At 33.9% G+C, this 15,555-nt stretch overlaps 1 protein-coding gene across 1 annotated transcript in view; it reads left to right on the top strand.

Moving 5' to 3' along the window:
* Positions 1 to 15,555, top strand: part of LOC106884049 (dual 3',5'-cyclic-AMP and -GMP phosphodiesterase 11A) — a 359,609-nt gene that overhangs the window by 246,308 nt on the left and 97,746 nt on the right. The window contains exons 10-12 of the mRNA XM_052973868.1: positions 8,447 to 8,539; positions 10,218 to 10,268; positions 14,443 to 14,589. Of these exons, the coding sequence (XP_052829828.1) occupies positions 8,447 to 8,539; positions 10,218 to 10,268; positions 14,443 to 14,589 (291 nt within the window). The remainder of the gene's footprint in view (positions 1 to 8,446; positions 8,540 to 10,217; positions 10,269 to 14,442; positions 14,590 to 15,555) is intronic.

Raw genomic sequence — 15,555 nt, 5'->3', positions numbered from 1 at the left:
TATATATATATATATATATATATATATATATTATTCAAAACAGTTTGTTTCGAATTCCATGCTACTTCAATGTTCGCCAATCCCTAATCCTTTAGGCTGGTGGGATATCCGAAACCCACCAGCCTGAGGAGACAGACTCTGTTAGAGACTTGCGAAACTTGAAATAGCAAGAAATTCTAATCAAACTGTTTGGAATAATACATGTGACTCCTAGTAACTGTGTCGAGTGCCCTTTGTTTCGTTGGTCCACTCGCTCATACACACACACGCGCACGCACACACACACACACACGCACATTCGTACACACAAACATACATATGCTAACATATATACACATACAGATGATTATACATCCATTCACATATTCACATATACACATATGTATGTTTACGACTTCTTTTTCTGTAATAACTACGCCCTCCAAACCATCAGTATCTCTCTCCATAGGTGAAGTCACCTAAACTGTGCTTGTTTTATTTATTGACGAGGTTTATAACTAGACGATCATGGCTTTTTCATTATATAATCAATATCATCTAACTGATCTTATATAATCATTATTCTCTTCCACATTCAGCAACTTGTTAAATTATTTGTTGTTATCCACACGAATGAAGTGCCCCCAGACCCGCTTTAAATAAAATATTTAATAGGTGAATTTAGTTCATTGTTTTTCGGTGAAAATATCATACTGACCAGGCCATGACGGTATTCATCTTAAGTATAGCCTTTTGATCTGAGTTTAATCAGCATACCTTATCATATTAATATATTTTTAACGAATTTTACATCTAATTTTAATACGGTGTCTTTATATTCTCTTTTATCTTATAAATCAACTTTTTATTTTTATTTTAAATTTATAAATTTTAAAATACGTGTATATATTTATGTGTGTAGACGTATATGTCTATATAGATTCTTTCTATTCGTGTTTGTGTAATATAGTTGTCTGCATTTATATAGTTATTTTTAAGCATATGCTTACATTTTTATATTTTTCCACTTCATTTTGCATGTCAAAATTTGGTTACGTAATTTTACCATATATTACCATATTTTTGTTGTAGTTTACGACCTCTTAATTTTATTCTTTTTATTCTTTAACTTCAATTTGTAGATTTTAATGTGTATGAACGTGTATTTGTATCTGCTTACATAAATTTCTTCCTCTTTTCGCGCGTGCTCGCGCATATCTATATGTGTAATCATATGCATATCATATATATACACACATTTATAAGAATCTTGTGTGTGTATACACGTTACGAAGTGGTGACATTATGCTGGCTGGTTGTCCAAACTTGCTAGTAAGATTTATTGTGTTGACAGTAATAATTTATTACAGTTTATGTCACTGATAAACTCTTGACTGGTAAATATATATAATTGTCTAAGCGATAGAATTGTCATGTGTCTACCAACAAAATCTAACATTATTACTATTGCTACTGCCCTCAGCAAATAAACTGATTGATTGGTTGCAATTCAAATCACCTCCTCTCTCAACTAAAACGATTGTATTATATTCTTTTCTCTCAAACACCTGAATTTAATATATATATTTTCCGCAAACATAGTTTTGCACAGATTGAATTTACCAGTAAAACATTGCCTGATGAAATGGTTCAGTTACTTGATAAGGATAATGTAATTTTAAGTAATATCATGCATTATTGAATACATCGTCATGCTACGAAAACGTGCATAGAGCTGTCCATTCATATTCCTTTATGATATATATATATTTATATATATACACACACACATTTGTAAAAATTGTATATAGTGACAAACGCACCCGTCTTTTGGACAGTTTAAGTTCCTTTGGTGGGTTTTTTTCACCAAGTAATTGAACTGCCGAAGTTTATGAGTTGCACGGCAATCTATGTTTCCGATTAACCTAGGAACAGAAAACCAAATTGAAAGCTGGTTAATGTGCAGGTTGTTGTAGTTTAATGATCATAGAACATATAACATTGTAAGTGATGCAAAGTAGAGCGATTGAAGTGTTTTGGGAGTAGATTATGGAAATGACTACAAAAATATAGCTGTTTTATATGAAAGCGAAATTTCTTGTTAGAAACAGTCACATAAATGGTGTAAGGAAATTGAAAGAAGACGTTGAAACTAACCCTTTGCGAGTTTATTTTATTAAACAGCAAAGAGAGTTATTTTTTTCGGAGAGAAGTATGATTGGTGCAATCAAAAATGGCAATATAATACGTACTTGAAAAAGTAGAGTTAAAGGAATGTATTTGCTACGTGCTTAGAGTGTACGACCATTCTGAAACTGACTTCAGGTAATGGAAAATGAAGACATGAAGAGTTTGACTTTAATTCACGAATGCTGCTTTGAATCTTTAGCAGTTCACCGTAAAAAGATGGCGCGTTCGAAATATCATAATGGATGGGTCCTTAAAGTAAAACAAAGCATTGGTAGGTAAACAAATGTATCAACAAATAGAAGAGAAGGAAGGGAACATCAGCTTTCAAGTAACTCAGAATAGGTAATGGTAAGCTTGCCAAAGTTCAATGCAGTTTAAATATGGAGATTAAGATTGTTTGGTATTGGATATTCATCGCGTACAGTCACTTTAATCACCATCGCAGGTGGACAGTCGAAATAAATAAATTGACAAAACCCTTTCACTTTATATATAGATCATGGTTGACCGGACAGCGGCCACGTGGAAGGAGGAGAGATGGGTAGGGGCAGCGGGATTGAAGGATTATAAAAAAAAAATCAGAGACAAAGAGGAAGGTACAGGAGAGATAAACGAGTGGAAAATAGTGGGAGTTAAAGAAAGAGAAGACCAAGAAATGTGAGAGAGAGGAGAAGCGAGAAAGAGAAAAAGGAAGAAAGTGAATCTCTACTAACCTGGTGACTCACATTCTTTTTATTTTCCTTTCCTAGATAGCAACCAATGAACGCTCTTCTATGAATTGTGTATCGGCATCAGTCTATCTTTATACTTAGACGTCCGATATGTGTCAAAGATTTATTCTAAAACCCAATCTAAATCCAATTTCTGTGTCTTGTCTCTGATTATTCCTTCATAGCTTACGTCCTACTCACTCTTGCGTACCACCTCTCTTTTGGACCTGCTTGCTTTTCTGTTTTTTTTTCTTTGTCTCTCCATCTCTGTCTCTACTTCACTCTAGCTATCTCTACTTGTTGGTGTAGTAACTTGTGCTCCTGATGTAGCACTTGTGCTTGTGATGGTGAGATACTAATGTCAGCAACTCATCAACAATGACAAAATCGTTGTGTTTATCATCGAACATGAAAAGATAAATCAGTAATAGAAATTGCTTCTGACTTTCTCAGTTGCATGAGTTACATAATTGATATTCAAGGGAAGGCTGTGCATTACAAGAAGCTGTTTAGCATAAGCTAGTGATATACGAGTACTTTTTTAAATTTCAATTTTAGAATTATATATTCACGTGTGTGACTGCATATATGCATACATGTGTAGGTTTGTGTTTGTATGCGCGCGCATTTTTGAGCACGTCTCTGTAAAAAAGTATTCATAGCTATGTCTTGAGTCCAATCTTGTGTTGGAGGGACGAGGAAGCCCTGCAGTAAACCAAAGATGAGTTGTTTTAGCGTTTACTCTTGTCAACGATGACATCAGTAATGCAAAGGAGAGTGTATACTGCATGGGAAACGGTCCAGTGTTTAACTAAAACAAAAAAATTATTTGGTTTTCTATATGCGTGTGAACTCATGCAATTTAGCCTATAAGAGGATGATTAAAACAAAGCAGGGGTAAGCTTCTGGTGAACCAAGTCCGTGATTTATTTTGGATGATTGTTTCCTGTCTCACACACTATTAATATCGTTGGGAGAAACGAATCTGAAGATTTCTTGTGTTTCTTTCTCTGTTGTTGTTTAATTACACTGGTCAACAACACCAACACATTTGAAATGGTGTCGAGACACCAAACATATTTTTTTAGCCAATTTGAGGGCTCTGAATCTGAAAATGATCTTACTTTTCCTTGGCTAGCTACCGTTTTTGCTGTACCTAAATGCTTAATTTATAAAAAAAAAAGCAGTTTTTCATTCGTTTTCTGTATATTTGGTATTGATCGATTGCAATATTTCTCAAAGTAAAATCCTAGAAACTCTCGATTCATATTTAAACCAACAAATATTGGTCTGCTTATTGAGAAATACTATTTTGCAATAACAATCAGACCCTAAGTCTTTAAAAGTAACACGATTGAATATACCAAAACCAACAAGTATTTTCATCAAATCATTAAATAAACTGACAGCAGAAATAAAACCTTCTTGAACAGAAGAACTATGGTAAAAATTTTCTCTTTCTTGCTTGTCTGTCATGTTCAATGTTATTTAAGTCCCTTTTGATACTCCAGCAGGAGTCAACCATCATTCGTTTGTCCCACCGTCCCTGGTAGCGCTCTTCCATTGTTTTGATATCTTGATGGAATCGTTCTCCTTGCTCATCATTCGCATCGATGCAATTATCCGGAAATTTATTTAGATGGCTATGTAAAAAATGAACCTTAATACTCATATTAGTGCCTATAACCTGTAGACTTTTCAACACCTTTTCCACTAACTCCTTGTAGTTTTCGGCCCGGCGATTGCCTAAGAAGTTTTTCACCATGTCAACAAACGATGTCCAAGTGCGTAATTCCAAGTCATTCATTGGATTAACAAATTTATCATCCTTAATGAGTTTCCAGATATCAGGACCATCAAACATTCCTTCTTTGAGTTTTTCGGTGCTAAGTCCTGGAAACGATTTACATATAAACTCAAAACATTGACTTTCTTTGTCGAGTGATTTTACACACTGTTTCATTAATCCCAATTTGATATGCAAGTGAAGGAAGATGATTTTTCTTTCGGAATTATCGCTGCACTAATAACGTTCTTTTCACCACTCTCGGGGTGGCCAATCTTTCCTTTTCTAGTGCTCCTCGTTTGCTCTACTGTCCCATATACACAAAAAACATGGGAATTTCGTGTAGCCACTTTGTTGACCAAGCAGGAAATTTACCATTTTCAAATCAACACATAACACCCATTTATGTTTGGTGTAGTCAATCTGTTCTATAACCTGTTTAATGGCATCATGTATTCTCTTTCAGTGTTATTGAATGGCCTATAGGTATTGGCGCATACATGTTGATATTATGGAGCAAAGCACATTTGAAACTACGTTTTGAGCTATCAATGATCAATCTCCATTCATCAAGATCGTATTTGTGGACGCCTAGTCGAAGGAGAACGCTCTCGACGTCATTGCAATGAGCAAGATCTGTGTTCTAATTAAAGAATGGTACAAATTCAGTATCCCTATTTCGATCGAATGTTACCTTTGTGCCTTTTGCTAACAAGTGTTTTTCGTAGAGCATTGAGGCCAAAAGTTCTGCTGATTCTTTGCATAGATTTAAGTCTCGAAGCAAATCATCCATCTCATTTTGGTTAAACAGCCCTGGCACAGCTGCGGGAACGTAGTCAGGATCGTTTTCGCTGTGTCTCTCACCTACATCAGCATCAGACTCGTCATTTTCAACAAGTTTCAACATATTTTCGTGAAAAACTGGGATTGGCAAATCATCTGAATGCGACACTGGTAGAATAGCGGAATGAAGACTGGGATAGTCGATAGATCTGCGTTTCTTTTGGTTCAGTCCCGCAACACTGACTGAGCAGAAGTAACATTAATCAGAGAGGTTCTTTGGCTCACGCCAGATCATAGGAATGGCGAATCTCAGTGATTTTCGGGTACCTGAAGTCCACTGTCTCATGTATTCCAAACACGTCTTGCAAGCAATATGAGGGGCCCATGATTTGTCCTGATCACCAAGCTCGACGTGAAAGCACGATAGGCTTTCTTGTAAAAGTCAGATATTGGCTTTTGGTGTGAACTCGCCGCATGTATAGCAAAATAAGTTGGGATCATTTTTGCATCCTCTCGTTGAAACCATGTCATTTGATATCTATCTCTATGATTAAAAAAGACATTGAATTGGTTGAGCATTTACATTACACTTTGCGTATTCACATTTAGGTAATTTGATCTTTCCTAATGTCCTACGAAAGACTCGTAAAACTGTCAATAACAAAAGACAGAAAGAATCGTTACGATGATTCTACTTCGTATCTTTGTAATCCCGCGTGGTGGGCAGATGTTATGGTGAAACCATTTTCATGATGTTCATCATGTACAATGGAATAGGTGCATTCAATTGGGATGTCTTTAGTTGGAGTTTTTTTTTCCAACTGTGCTCTTAATGTGCTTGATTTCTTCTGTATTGAAGGGATAAAAGTGATGGGATAAATTTATGAATATTAAACAAAAGATTTTAGGGTTTCATTTTTTTTTATGTCACCTTAATTATCAGGTTTACTAAAGTGTATTACTGATAAAGTTTATCAGTTAATTTGAATTTTGGCAATAACTTGGAAAACTTCGGTACTTATATTTTAAAAATTTTGACTCAAAAACACTTTTTTTCTTATAAAGATAGTTTATTTCAGGTGGCTAACATAAATTGCTCGGCCTACCTGACAATTCATGGGTTTCTATTACCTTTTTTAACTAATTTTGCGATCAGCCAAGATCGTAAGTTGATCTTTTTTCCAAAAATGAGCATTTTCAGTACAGCGAAAACGGTATCTAACCATGAAAAACTAAGGTCATTTTCGGAATCAACACCATCAAATTAGCTAAAAAAAACTTTTGTTTCTTGGCACCAGAAATCGTGTTGACCAGTGTTATCAAACTACGACTATCTTAATATTGGGTGTTTTATCCTAATACGTTACCCATTAGTTAAAGTATGAATTTTAATTATTTTTAGAAATTTTCAGGTGAAGTTGATGGATATGGAAATAATATATTGAATATTAATCAAGTTCATTCAATAAATCTACGACTCTGTGTTCACTCTATATCTATTTATAGTTTTTTATTGTTGCTGTTATATGTCCCTGTACAAGCTTTGATTCAGACCTATACTCAAAGACATTCAAGCTATAGCTATCATGTATTTTTTATTTAGGAATAGTGTATCCCCAACTACAATGTTAGATACGCGCTTTTTAAAGATAGCTAAGTGTGGCGAGGGGGAAATTTAGTGAATATATTTCTTGCTGATCACTCAAGAAAGCATAAACTCCAATATTGTCTAAAAATTGACTTTTGTGTTACGGGATGGGAGCACTAAGCAGTGATGTGTCTAAATACAATGTTATTACCAGTTCGAATATGCTAGTGGCACGTTCGAACTTATAAACAAGCCATTCACCGTGTTTTGTCGTGGAGAAAATTTCTCGTTGTAGACAAATGGTGTAAATACACTTAAATCAGATCGCAGCGTCACCTATCCATACTGTAAGATGCAACCATTTTGCAGTGGTTATCTTCTCTTCAGTCACCGAAACCGAATGGTAGCGCTACGAGTTGATAAGAGAGATAATCTCTCTTATTTATTCCAGTCGACTTACGAAATACTTGCATTTCACAGTCTGACCAGGTGGCGCTGTGAGCTGATTTAGGTGTATTTACATCGTCTGTCTGCAGCAAGAGATTTTCTCCATAACAGTGAATGTTTTGTTTACAACTCCGGAACTTGCCACTGGCATTTTCGAACTGGTAATAACAATGCTAGCTTTTGCGTGACCCCCCATCTACTCCAATCAAGTACTCCGATTGCTGAGTAATTTGAGACTAACAGAAATTACTCAGCAACATCTTTACATGGCAAAAGTATTGTCAAGTTGTTGGCCATATTTAATATAGCAAACATTAGAATCAATATAAATCAACAAAAAATCACTTCTATTTAGGTTTTAATACTCATTACATTAACTATATCAGGTTAAACTATATTTCAGCTAAAGCAATGATTAAGATGTTTGCTTCCCAATCACGAGATACCGGCTTTGAGCTTTCTGCGTGACTCTTTGAACGAATATCTTCTATTGTCTCCTGGTATCTCTATGCTCTTTGCATAAACTTGTATGCAAGTCCCTCAAATGGACTATACTTGTTTTTCAAATACCAGCTTTGTCAAATGGTGTTACAGCAATTGTACCTGAAGATTACATTTGAAGAACAAATGTTTGTCAAATATTGTACCACTTACACTATACCATTGATACCATTGACCAAACAACTATAACACACATGGTGGTCAAAACCAGCCTGAGATATACCATTTCAGCTTGAAAATATTTCAACCGCAAAAAATAGCTTTCTTCTTTAATAACACTCTTCAATAACTGACTTTAGGAAATACAAAATATTTGTATTTTTAATAATTTCAGTAATGAAAATAACATTTGATCCATAACTTAAAAAAAAAAAAAAATCATGAAAACTAAATTTGTTTGCAATTTTTAAGCGTTGTACCGGAGGAATATTTTCATTTTATACATTACATTTTCTTTCACAGGCATTCGCTATATTTTGTGGTCTTGGTATTAACAATGCCATACTCTATGCGGAAGTATCACTGGCTGCTGCCAAGCAGCAAGTTGCACTTGAGGTAAATTAAAATCTGCTTACATTATTTATATTTGGAAAGTTTACTTTCTATAACGGTTTTGTGTTTACTGTAATTCTCATCTTCTATACATCAAAGTCCGGATGGAAACCGAAAATGAATGAATTAACTAATCAAATGCTAACTATGGATTCTGTACACGCACCCTAATTACATGAATTTGACAAGGTAGACGGACGATTATGGAACGAGATATATGAAGCAGTATTTCTACAAGAAGATGCAAATTAATTAAAATAAATTACATGAAATTAGACATAGACACTAAAATCAGAGAATTAGTCCCAAATCATCCAGAAAAATACTTAGCAATACTTAAAAGAAAAATGAAGAGAAAATTAGAAAATGCTTAAAATAAGTTAATGTTTTAATGCATCACCCATCCTAGTTATGAAATCTAGATTAAATATAATAAATTTTCAGGGGAGACTATTAACAGTATTCTTAAGCGGCTGCCCTAAAGCTGATGTATATAAATATAGCAATGCAGCACATAAGGGCTTCAGATATAATACAAATTGTGAATTGCTCCAAAGTAACAGCAGTGGACCGAGAAAAATATTTAGAAGCAAACAAATACAAGCAGATTACTGTGATGGTGGATATAATACAAATGAGGTGCAAACTGGAAGCCAACCACAGCAAAGAAAAAATTATATAAAAGCAATGATAACAAAAAAGGTTTCAGAAAGAAGAAACTGTGAAATGAAAATTTCTAGAATCTGCTAAAGTAAAATGAAGAAGGCATTTCATAGTAAATTTTCTACAAGACTCGAAGACTGGAAGTAAATAAGAGTTACACGCTAAGTTGTTTTTAGAATTAATGGGTTAACAGAAGGATAAAAGATTTTAAGTACACAGGGTTGACGCCTATTCACAAATAATAACAAGAACACTATAATATAAGAAAACAGACTAACAAGGGCAGATTATGCAACCATGGCAGATTAGACCTGGCTTTTGCCAAGTCAGTGATTATACACAGACAATTGAATCTGTTCAATAGGCGGTGAACCTGACACATCGACGTGAGAATGGATAGAATTTAATATTAATATGTATCAAGAGTGTATACGACAACGACTATCAATCTGGATTATCCTTGTTCCGACCACAAAGAGATCAAGGTAAACCATTCAAATAAGATTATTAGTGACTGGAATATGTTTTTTGATTTGATTGACATTTCGATCTACTCTGTCAAAAACTGCCAAATCCGATACCACTTTTCAATAAATAGATATGGGCTTACTCAGTTTAAAAAAAAATGGCCCTGCTAAAGCAGTCTGCGCTCTACACAAGATAATTTTAATTCGATAGGACAATCCAGAGTACTATCAGAAAATATATAAAACCACCACCCAATGCAGAATCGACTCCTGATGCTAGAACACCAACGATTCAACATTCAGTACATCTGCCACTTAATAATATGCACAACCCACATAAACCAAGCGACACATACCTTATACGATCATCACCTGAAACTGAAAGTCATCAGACAATTCATGAAACAAATCGGCATCCAATTATTTGGAACCAGGGATCGTAGGTGGTCGTAGGTGTTGCTAGAAATATCAATCAAAACTTCTTTTAATTGCAGCCTACATCTTTTGTTCAAAAAGGTCACATTGGATAATCTTTGTTTGTAATATTGCAGATGCTGTCTTATCATGCTTCAATAACACCAGAGGAACTAATGAAATTGAAGGTGAGTAGTATAAATGAATGTGAAATTTTTCACTTTTGAAAAAGCACGAGAAACTACTATCGTCCCAATCTTTCCTTAAATGAGCAAATTCACAGAATTTGGGCAATCGATTCAGATGACCTTCAGCCAAAATTAATTATATATTTTGTATCTGAGACATATTTGATGTTCATAATTAAAAGAAAAAAATTATATATATGAATGTATGCATGTCTTTTAAGATTACAAATCAGTTTTAGGTTGAACAATAAGTTTATTTAATTTTAGCTAGGTTCTATTGAAAGTTTGTATTCGAACAATATTGTTGGAAAAGAACATTTGTAGGAAAAGAACAATACAAATAAGATCCTCCAAGCAATAAAAACTACATTAGGAACTAAAACAATGATATTAGATTTTGGTATTAGACTGTGAATAAAACTGGAAACAAATTTTAAAGAAACATAATTTGCTTCAATCCTAAAACTCTTATTCGATAATTTAAAACTTTCTTTTTTATGTTTGTAATATCGACCCAATATTGGTTTCAAATTGTGGCATAAAGGCCAGTAATTTTGTGAAAGTGAGTAAGTCGATTACATTAACTCCAGTATTCCACTGCTGTTTATTTTATCAACCTCGAAAGGATGGAAGACAAAGTCGACCTCGGCGGAATTTGATATAGAGTCAATATTGACTGGAAAAATATGTGGGACATTATGCAAGTGCTACAATTGATTTCCTAATCTGAAATCTTCCTAATGTTCTTTAGTACATCATCTGCTGCTTTTTTTTTCAACAGATCCTCCTCCTCCTCCTCCTCCTCCTCCCCCCCCCCCATAGTATTCGCCAAGCTGAAATTATGTTGAATGCCACCTTTTGCCATTTCAGTCTTTCTCGTGCTGCCCTTGAACATTCACTAGATTTCAAGCGTGTAAATTCTTGATTTTATCCATCCACGTAATTACTAATTTTATTCTCCTTCCATTCATTTTCCCTTATATTAGAAGTCATTGTAACTTTTTTTTTTATCTCCAACTGAGTGTTCAAAGTAGTGTAACAGTATCTTATATAATTTTCATAGCTTTTCTCATTTTTTGTATCTAATAACTAATTTGCATTCTATCTCTGACATTCGCAATAATCATCTATAAGTCCACTATTCAATGGCTTGTAACCTATTTTTATGTCCTTGCTTTTGCTCCGTATAGTGGAGTGGACTATACATAAACATTCTCGCAATATTTTTTTTTTGTTTCATTATCAGTGTTTCTTGATGTTAAGATGTTTGACATTTTCAAATAGCTTTCTGACTACCTCAAACCTTTCTTTAGATTGCTACCGTGCATTTTCCGGTTTGGGATCGCAGGTATCCCACATATATTATACTTGGTATTTGCTCCATTCACTTTCCTTCAGTTGTAATATTTATTTCCTTATGAACGTTTCTACGCTGAAAGATTCCATATGCATATGTAAGGTTGATGACGTCCAGAACCTCTATAGACAATCCTGACATGTTTACTATTCCTTCGAACGTTTCAGTGTATAGGTTAAGTTGGCTAGAGATAGCACAAAGCTTTGCCTATTTTCATTTCTTAATTTCAAATTCTGGAGATCTTTATCACATATTCCGAGTTCTTTGCTTGTATCACCCACCCAAATGCCTCGTAAACTTCTTGATTTATGTTGAGAGAGACTTTTTAAATGGTTCTTTGGTTAAATACGCCATCACTTATAATCATTGTTAGTCTAAAAGCACTTTACACGATGAAGTACAAGAACTATATTATAAAGAACGGTTAATAGAAAACCGGAACGCAATTAAATGCGTGTACAAACATCAATAAAGAAAATATTGTTTGAAAGTGAAAATGAAAAGTGAAAATGAAAATGGGTGACTTATGGAATAATATCAAAAGTGGAAGAAAGTTAGAAATACGAAAATAAAGGTGAAGATAGTTACAGTATGAATGTTCTGAATCCAGAAAAAAAAAATGGTCGGATAATTAATGCTAATTAGGTGAAAACCTTTATAAGCTGCATAAATCCAAAGGAATGTATGGTAAAACAAATGAGGTCTAAATACTATATGGTATTTATAAAGAAAATTCCTCATGAAATTCAAATTTCTTTCAGTCTAAAATATTGAGTTATCCATGAAATTACCATACCATCTTTTATTTGCAAAAATTACACCTTTCTAGAGTAAATTCTCTTAAATACTTATATGTCCATGTCTTCTTGTGAAAGAAAAGCTTATTGACGTTTATGATATACACGCATGTATAAAAGAAATGGAACTAAACATAAAGATATAAACATATGCAGCTACAACCTACTAAACATCACTCTTCTCAAAATAAGTTTCTGTACTAAATATAGGCATCTCTATCATTCGTCTGTCCCTCCTAATTATTTTCACCTTTCAACTTGTATACTAAGTATATCCACATGAGAGGATAATTTTGCTTCCAAACTTCTCCACTGCAATTACTTTTCTAAATTATTACATCCTTAATTGCTTGCATCGGATTATCTTTTCTCATGTACCTGAATAACGTATCGTAAATTTGATATATATTTTTCATGTAAGAACCTTTCTTTCGATAATGTCAGTGTGATCGTTCAACTTGAGGGAAATAACAGCCAAATTTACCTCAATCAACACCATATCGTCACAAAACGAGACATTGAATAATTCAGTCATAGATAAACAAAGAGACAAAATCTATCTGCACTTTACCCAGACAACAACAACAACAACTTTTCTCATACCAATAACAAGAAGCGTTTGTAGCATTAGTTACATGGGTTTCGATATGTTGGTATGATGGCAGATTGCGAGCTGTTCCATAAATAAACCAAATCCAACGTTGTTTAAATAACACTTATTTTTCCAGAAGTATATTACAATGTTAGTATTTTTACATAATTGCTTGCCAGTAATGTATAGTGTTGTGCTACAAGAGAATGTAGTTCATTAAGGTTACGCATTAATAACAGAAAATATCAGCTTTACGTGAGCGGTAGGAATAAGGCTATGTTTACTCTAGTCGAAGATTATTTTATCAAGGGCTGAGCAGCAAACAAGGAAACTTATCTATTTAAAGGGCTTATTGTCTGCGCATCTGAAATGCGCAAATTATTTGTGCGGCGAGAGGCAAAAATATTCCGTTCATAGCACTTGTGTTGAAAAGTGCATTGAAGACGAAGTAATCCTCTTAAAAACAGGTCTAGCACGGACCAAAAATAAATCATATGCTCGTCTATTTTTTTTCGGGAACCATCTCAAAGCTCTGCCGCCACTTCTTCACTTATTCTGGCAGGATCTCGCTTTTATAAACCTTTTTCTGGCGAGAACAATTGAAACATGATAGAATATTCTATAATATGGAGTGTCAATCCTGTAAGTTGATTGGTTAGCATTCAGAGCATGTCGACTGATCTAAGAAGTGGTCTGAACTTAGATACTAAAGCTGTAAGATTTCGATTCTAACCTTCGCTACATATTCATATCGTTAAGTTTCAATTTTCATATATATCTAACCTTTATGCCTGGACACAAATTAATAGGTTAATCAATATTCAGTAAAATCATTCTTAGTAACATTTCATTATTTGTACTGAAGGAATAATTTTATCGTCTCCAAGAAGAATTTTAGTCGCTAACAAATCAAACGTGTTTTCATTCAAACGCACCCGTTAATAAAACTGATGTTTTATCACTCTGTCTTTTCTACTGCTATCATAAAGCTACTCTTCTTCACAACTGACTCTTTGTAAAGTGTCGCCAGCTAAATCTACCGGACTCTCTTATTTTTCCTTTCCTTACACATAGTCCCCATTAGTTTTTACATTAACTTCTTCGCCCAATCATTCACCAAAAAATATCATCCCCAAGGAAATCCATATCCACCTACATTTTCCTACAAGACTTCGACAGCTGAAGTTGAACATCAAATGCAAGAAAACCCTTATTTTCTTTCCGAATAAACCATAAATATAGGCGCGATGGAAAGATTATATTAAGTTAGAGGAGAAAATTCTGAAGAACAATGATATTAATGGTATAGGTATATCTCCTGACGCTGATAGGATGTTAACAGGTGTATATGAATATTTGTTTGTTAATAGAATACATACACTCCCTTTAAACACATATTTCATTGTTTATCATCTTTTTCTTTTAAAGGCTAACTCTATACCAGAAACTGAACAACTGAAGCTGACAAATCTCCGATTCGATGACTTTTCATTGCATACAGATGATATGGTCCAAGCTGGTGTACGAATTTTTATGGACCTCGGGCTCCTAAGAATCTTTCGAATTGATTACGAGGTAAGTCAGTAATAACTTCTTTATTTGAGCTAATAATAAAATTTAGCTGACGAATAAACTGAAAATATTTAGATCTGTTCTCCATGGACAATTTATTAATAAACTGATAGCAATCATTAGAAAATAAATAAAAGAAAGAATATCCAATTCAGTATAATATAAAATATAGAAAAGAAATATTTTGAATTTAAAGTAAATTGAATAAATTCCTTTGGCTAGGGGATTTCAGTTGTAAGTTTATTTTGCAGGAAGAAAGTCAATATACAAAGCAACATTCTGGTTTACAGTTTCGCAGATTTTCAATTCTTTAACATGATCCATAAGCCTTACAATAATTACTACATTACATCCTTACTAATTCTGCGAACCAAAGTAATGCAGTTTGAGAGTATAGTCGATTTAATCGACAACAGTTATTGAACTTGAACAGATATAAGGGAGATAAAAAATACTACTCTTGGAATATTGAAACGATATTAATAGCTTCTTCGTCTTGGATTTTGTCCTCAACCCGTTACATAGTAACAGTAAACGTCATTATTTATCACAGGTTTCGCTTTATTCAGTCTAACAAAATATTATTAATTTCTTATCTCGGAACAGGTTCAGAAATTTATGGGAGGACATAATCAATTAAATGAGCCTCAGATACTTAACTGATATATTTTAATTTTACCTGAACGAACAATAGCGGGAGTTTGCAGTGTAATTGTAAAACACAAGCTTATTGATGTGATTTCAGTCTACACTAGAAAGGGACAGTGAATATACACATCAAGGTGCATTACTGATTCTCATATTCACCTCCCTGGATATCGCAGTAGTAAAGATGATAGTAATGCGTTACAAAACTCATATTAAGGTTAATAAGTATAAAATATTTCAGTTCCAAACGAAATCACACACACACACACACACACACACACACACACACACACACACACACACACACACACACACACACAC

Source organism: Octopus bimaculoides, chromosome 17 (genome assembly GCF_001194135.2).
Source record: "Octopus bimaculoides isolate UCB-OBI-ISO-001 chromosome 17, ASM119413v2, whole genome shotgun sequence".
NCBI classification, from domain to species: Eukaryota; Metazoa; Mollusca; class Cephalopoda; order Octopoda; family Octopodidae; genus Octopus; species Octopus bimaculoides.
Note: the sequence above shows the minus strand (reverse complement) of the source record. Positions and strands in the feature narration are given on the sequence as shown.